This window comes from Hyaena hyaena, unplaced genomic scaffold, assembly GCF_003009895.1.
Source record: "Hyaena hyaena isolate Hyena2069 unplaced genomic scaffold, ASM300989v1 scaffold_92, whole genome shotgun sequence".
Classification (NCBI taxonomy): Eukaryota; Metazoa; Chordata; class Mammalia; order Carnivora; family Hyaenidae; genus Hyaena; species Hyaena hyaena.
The window spans coordinates 2390260-2397493 of record NW_024080723.1 but is presented as its reverse complement, the minus strand read 5'-3'; the positions used below and the strand labels follow the sequence as shown (position 1 = coordinate 2397493).

At 37.3% G+C, this 7234-nt stretch overlaps 1 protein-coding gene across 1 annotated transcript; it reads right to left on the bottom strand.

Annotated features, from left to right (window-relative positions):
- Window positions 1-1104: 1104 nt before the first annotated feature.
- Window positions 1105-2300, bottom strand: LOC120233464 (p21-activated protein kinase-interacting protein 1-like). The gene is given in 2 exon segments (XM_039234719.1): window positions 1105-2120; window positions 2123-2300. Coding segments are annotated over 2 exon segments (1185 nt in total). The 5' UTR covers window positions 2292-2300.
- Between the last annotated feature and the right edge of the window lie 4934 nt (window positions 2301-7234).

The following is a 7234-nucleotide window of genomic DNA, read 5'->3' as shown; positions in this document are numbered from 1 at the left end:
GTGGGTGAAAAGAAATATTAGAGTGAGATTAAGGAAGAACTCAAGGAGGCAAACTAGAAACAAATTTTTAATAAATTTTATAATTAAAAAGGAGCAGAGAAGCATGCTGGCAACAGAAGAGGAAATGGAGTTTAAGAGAGTATGTGAGAGTGTGTAACAAAAAGAGAGATTATAGTATTTTCTGTGATAATACAAGAGTCAGCTAGAGCAATTGCTGGAGATATGTCCTTGAGTAGAAGCAAGGGAATGAGGTCTGATGGGCAAGAGAAGGGTCTGAACTTTGCTAAGATCAATAGTTTTTTCAAGAAATACAGGGATAAGCATGGACAGTGGGATTACATGGAAGGTTTTTCTTTCTTTCTTTTTTTTTTATAATTAACAGGCTGAATTTAGGATTATATTTATTAGATTAACTAAGTGAGTTTTTTTGTTGGCCTGAAACAAGTGGGGAAAACAAACAAAACCCTGGAAATGTCACTTTCCAAACCATCCATTACCTTGTCAGTCACAGTGTGGAAGCAGAGTAGTTTAACAAGGTTTGGCCATCTAAGAACTTTCTTAGGCACATAGTCCTAAATTTAAGCATACTTTATGCATAGAAATTTTATCTGTCCATGAGTTTTAAGTTGGTCTTCATACTTGCTGGCAGGAAAATCTTTGTATACCTTGGTTACAAAAAGGATCAAAATCTGTATTAAAAGTACTAGAACCATCTGAAGAAGCCAAAGGAAGGCAGTTTTATTACTCTTTCTCCATTTAGGAGAAAAATCTGAAAAATGACTCTTATCCATCTCTGGTAAAGAATGTGTTCAAAACTGTTATTTTAAACTACAATATTTTGGGAAAGATCTTTGCTTTATACAATGGTAAAAATGATATATTATACATTAATATACCATATATTGCCATGATATATACACTGCCTATCAAAACATTTTTTTACCATTCTTTAAAAAAAATAAAAACACCTAAATGTGTTCTTTTTAAGCTGTACATTTTCTCCAAAAGAAGAAATTTCTAGCTTTTACTCGTGGAGGGGAGGGAGGCACATTTGTATAGAATTATTCCATCTAAGAAGTTTTTCTCATGTAAGAGATGTGGGATTCACTGTATCACTCCTATTTTCTTCTTTTTTCTCTTTTTTTTTTTTTCCAACGTTTCTACCATTTTCCTCTTCTTGGTTGACACCAGGCTACTTCCTTTCGTTGGCTTATTCCTGTCATCAGTTAAACCACATTTCTTCTTATTAGGTTTGGACTGCCTTTCTTCCTCCTGCACCATATTGCCAGCTTCCTTTTTGTTGATTTGAGACTCTTCTTTACTTACAACGGAAGGCTCTGCAGCCGGAGGAAGGCTTTCTTTTGCATCTGCCGCTCTGTCTAGCCACACTCTGAGGCATGTCAGCCTGGCATTAGTTTTTACTTCACAGAGTAAAGATGGAGGAACTTTCTTATTCTGCGTAAGCTTCCACATTTTGATGAAGCCATCACTTGATGCTGTAACAATAACATGATGCTCTGGAATTTCAAAACTGAACATGTCCTTTATCCTGTTATCATGAGTTTTAAATTCACAGAGACGCATTAGTGAATCACAGTCAAAAAACCTGACAACTTCTTCATCTCCAGCCACTGCCAGGACAGACTCTGAGAGAAACGTAAGCGAAGACACTCTCTTTTCGTTTGTGATGGTGCCACTCACAGATGCAGTGTCCACTTGGTAGACATCTATTTTATTCAGTATAACAACTACGTATTTCTCTGCTCTTGGGGACCATTCCACTACGTGAGCATTTTGTTTTATATTTTTTATAAATGCTGATCTTCCTTCCACAAGATTCCATGTTCTTAATGTCTTATCTGTACCCACAGACAGGGCCAACTTGCCAGATGGGTAAATAGAAAGGAAGGTCACGTGTCCTTTGTGAGCTTTAATGGACTCCAGGCACTCCCATTTCTTTGCATCCCAGACACAAATGAGTCCATCTTCGGCCCCACTGATTAAGTGCCTGTTGCCATGGAATTTCAGGCAAGTTATTGTGCCGCTGTGATGCCCCAGAGCTCCGTGGTCTACCTTCTTCTTCATGTCGTATATGTGGATCGTTTCATCTTTGCTCCCAGGACTATGAAACGACTACTGACAGCCACTGCTGACAACAAGGCGGTGTGGGCATGGTGAGTGAAGTCAGCCACAGAAGTCCATTTTTGCTCTTGGTCGCTGCTTGCATCTGGCTCGGGGCGGACAGCGAACCCAAAAAGGACCTGTTCGTAACAACCAGCTACCAGCTCCATTCAGCAGCGCACCTGCCCCTTCAACCAGCATGGAAGGTTTTTCTGATTGTGTGCCACTGAATTTTGGAGTGTTTCTAAGTTCCCTTATTCCAGCATGTAGCTACTAGGTTAAGGAAAGTTTTGCCTCACAAAATGGCTTTCAAATTCTTCTAGGTTAGATGGATGTACCTTTTAATATCATGACATCTTGCTTTTTTAGTGCCAAAGTAACATATTTCTCCTTCCACTTGCTAAGTCATCCATATGTCTCATAATTTGGCAATTTGCTAACAATTATCCTTCAAAAATAGATGATACATTGTGAGAAATAACATCCTGTGTGAGTTTACAATGAGAAAATCATGAGTCAGATTTAATGAGTTTTCTCTCCCAGCCCAAGGGCCCTCACAAACATTCTGTCCCTCAGTTCCCCAGGGTCCATTTTTCCAAGAGACCTTTATCATCTGATTCCAACACACTTCAATTCAAGTTGAAGTAAATCTAAATAAAGGATAAAAGAACCATGCCTCCTGCTTTAACATGTGTTAGACTGATTATATCATTTCCAAAGGATTTACTAATAATATCCAGATGGGACTATCCCTCATGTATAACATTTTATTAGTTCATAAAAAGTGGAATTTATTAAACTACTGACTGTATGGATGTATCCATCCACGGAATACTGATATTTGCAATCACAGAAACTGTCTTCCATGTAACAACTAAAAATAATACTTAACTAGTTTTTACATCATAAAACAACTTTTAGGAAATCCTACAATTAAGGTTTTGCTTATCATTTTATCATGAAGGAAATTTTTTAAGGCTTATGTCTGATCTTATTATTCCTTCTCTGTGTCTAGTGTTATGGGATCAAATTAAAGAAGCCCAGATAGAGATCTGGCTTCCATATTCCAGCCACCATGCAGGAGGGGAACCAGAAGAGAAGCACCAAAATCTAATGAGGTGAATGTCATTAAAATAGTTATTGATAAAATTTCATCAATAATAAATTTAGCAATTGATAAAATTTCAGTAACACTGATAACAGCAGTGTAAACAGGATTGTATCTGAGAAAATTCATTAGAATAAAAACCCCACGTGGGAAAGAGCATTGAATTATTATTTTTTTAATGACTCTATTCTCAATACCTAAGCCAGTATCTAGCCCATGTCTAAGTCTCAATATAGTTTGTGAAGTGTATGTTGAATAGTGAATGTGTAGATAATGTTTCTTGCCTACGTGCATTAGTCTCTGGTCTTTAGTTATGACACATATGCCAACAGCTTTTTTTTTTTTCCTAATTGGGGAAGCCATGTTTTCTAGTCTCTTTTCTCTTTATTTAGTTTGGAATGATCATTAGCTGCTTATCTTCCAAGCCCACTTCTCCACACCTCAAAGGATTCTCTGAGCTGCCCAATATTCTCTTGACACATTCATTTTTCTCTTAAGTTTGTCAGAGACCATTTTTGTTGTTGAAAACTGAGAATCCTGACAGAGGATCCCTGTGCTCCTTGGGGCCCAGAGGAGGTTTCCTCCCAGGGACTCAGCTCGACTTACCAGCTGAGGCCCCTGCCTGTTCTTTATTGGAACTTTCTTCCCTTAGGGCAGATGTAAGGATTTGGGGAGAATAAATCGTGAATCTGGTGCTAATAATAACTTGTACTTTCCTTGCAACTTTTGTTCCCCACAGAGCTCAAAATGTTTTACAAACCCAGCATTTTGTTCTGTGGCTATTATTCCCAAGGATATTACACTTGAGGAGAATATGTATTTCTAGAAAAATTGCCAGAGAATTGTTACATGTGAATAGAAACTGAAGAGAATCTTGTTTCTGACCCACAGCTAAAAGAACACTCTTTTGTTCGCTTGATGATATTAATAATCATGAGGATGATATTTTAATGCTACATATATGCATTAAAGAAGAAAAAGTCCTAGAATCAGACCTTCAGTTACTTCAACTACTTGGATCCTTAGGTAAAGAGCCAGGGCAGGTCTATTTTTCACTATGTGCTCTATTATTTTGACATTCTGGACTGTTAATAATCATTTCAATTTTTATTTCATTAAAAGGATGCAGTATCATAATGCATAATGAAAATAGCCATCTATTTTATGCCTCTGTATATTTTTAGAAAAATAAACAATTTTTAAAGCAAAATAGAAAAAAAAATCCCATAAATGTAAGCTTCAGGATTTGATCCATTTTAGACAACTAATCTGGAAAATTCATTTTGGCCTCCCCTGCCCATCATCATACTTCCCAAATCTCCACCTTTAATTGTGTGATAAATCATAGTGTTTATAAGTAACTAATAACCTATTGATTGAGTGATTTGTATGAGTGATTTGTATGTCCCCAATAATTCCTTGTACGTGAACTCAATGATTTCTCCTGGGTTCACACTCTCTGTAGCTCCCCTCTCTCTCACACTGTACTAGGGGTGGCTTGTATGATCAGTACAGATGTTATAATACTTATAATGTTAAAAGTATTCCACTCCTGGAATTAGGTTAAAAGACTGAAGCTTCTTTTTTGGATATTCTTCTGCCCCTCCGCCATGTTGTAAAAAGCCCAGGTGGTGACGGGCTGACACCTCTGACCTGCAGGCAGCACAGAACTGAGAAACTGAGGCCCGCCAACAGTCACATAAATATGTTGAGCCTTGTGCTGATTGCAGCTCCAGTTAGCAGTCTGACCTCAACCTCATGAGCCAGAACCCACCCCAGGTAAGCCACTACTGGGCTCCTGGCCCTCAGAAACTGTGAGCTAATATGCATTTGTTATTTTCAGTTGCTAAATTTTGCAGCAATTTTTCACACAACAATAGAGAGCTAATACCATTTCCATGGTGCTAATCTGATAGAAAAAAAATTTCACTGTAAAAATTAAAATTGTCCACATACAGGGTGGTTTGCATTCGGGATATCCAAAAGGAGGTGCTTAACTAGTCACCATCTTCAATGATCAGTGCCTCTATCCTGAATTTCATTTACAATTAATGTTTAGCTATTGGTGATATTAACTAAAATTAAATCAGAGGAGAATGAAAGCAACTTTGAACCTTACTGAAACAAAGTCTAGCATGCATCTATATTGACTATCTTAAAAACATTTTTTGGATTTAAAGTATGATCTGAATTATTTTAGTTTTCTATTGAAGTCTATGGTCATGAGCAAAGACTTTGAGTGTTATGGGAGTATCTCAGGGAAATCTAAAAGATGTTCTATCAAAATCTTCAGCGTCTTAATTCTTTTGATTCATTATGGGACAAACTAAATGTCTACCATGGGGCAGATACTGTTCCAGGCAAAGGGTGTAAGACAGCAGTAAACTAAACAAAGCAATCTCTACCTTCAGGATGTTTACATTCTGGTAAATTCTACAAAATATTTAGGACAGATGGGCCAATGTCAGGATTATTACCCCAGTAAAGCCATGGTTCTTCACAGGACAAAATATTTGTTTATATTGTACAGAAATTCGTCTTCCTATGGGTGACATTCCCTAGTGTTAGCTTTTTCCTCTAAATGCCACACTGTGTATCTGCACCGTTTATCAAACGACTGCCCTTCAAATAGCTGAAAGGTGGCTCTTAGATTTTTCTTGCAGTATCTCACTCACTCCCCCATTTTTTAACCAGGCTACAACTTCAGTAACTTTATATGTGTTTTTGAAAATCCAAATATCTGAAATTTAAAGAGCAGCAATTGCTTTGGGCTAAATGGATTTTTATGTTTGTACATTTTTGCTCTGTGATAAACTCTAACATATCCTAACATCTCATTATTAAGTTATTCCCCTCATACATGTTAATATGGCATGAGCTATGCAGACAGTATCTGCTTTTAAATGTTTCATTCTTGGAAAATGGAATTTTAATGCATTTTAAAGATGCAGATAAGATGCCCTTTTTTAGCTTTGCTTTGGTGGGCACAAGGTTAAAGTGCAGTCCTCATGATGCTGCCTTGTGAAGAAGCTGTTTGGAAATCTAGTAGAGATGAGCCAGCATAGTGAGAAGGACTCTTTCCCTCTGCCATGAAGACATAGAAACAATGAAAAGCTGCCCATCTTTATGCTTTGTCGAAGGTAATATACTGCACCTTGAAGAAAGAAAAAGATGTTAAGCATATACAGTAAAAAATGGTGAGCAGTGAGAGATGAACAGGACAGAAAGAAAAAGGATGGCTTGGATTTAAAACTTATTTATCATTTTGAATCAGATACCTGTTCTTGATGGCTGCATTCTTTGCCAAGGAAGTAAAACTTGAGTATTTGGAAGCCATTGTTGGGGAAAAAAATGGAGACTGATCACTTTTCTTCACAGTCAGGAAAAAAAAGGAGACTGATCACTTCAAAATGCAAAGTAGCTCTGAGTACATCATTTTGGAGTTTTCCATTGTCTGTCAGTGACTCATACTATATCCAACTGAAGCTTTGCATTTCTCCAAATTTGAGAAGACAGTATATGACTCATTGACAGACAATAGCAAATTCTTCACAAGATAGCAGGGGGCATGAGAAACAAACATCTGGGAACTAAGTTGTAAAGAATTAATTTAAGAGCTAAGATGGTGCTGTCCACCTCCATCTGTACACTTGCTCTCCTGCAACATGTTTATTTGTTCTTCTTTAAATGGAGAAAAAATATGTATATAGTGTCACAGTGAAAATAATAGCTTTAGATTGCTAGCACAGCTTTCTCAATGACGTTACGCCGGGTTCACATATCTTCCTATAACAGGCAAAGTTGAAATATGCTGATTTGTTTTTACTGTTGTTTTTAAGTCATGTAGTTATATTACATATATTTTTAAATTTAGACCTGGGGCACTGACTGGCTCAGTTGGTTGAGCCTCCAATATCGGCTCAGGTCATGGTCTTGTGATTCTTGAGTTTGAGCCCCACATTGGACTCACTGCTGTAAGTGCAGAGTCCATTTTGGGATCCTCTG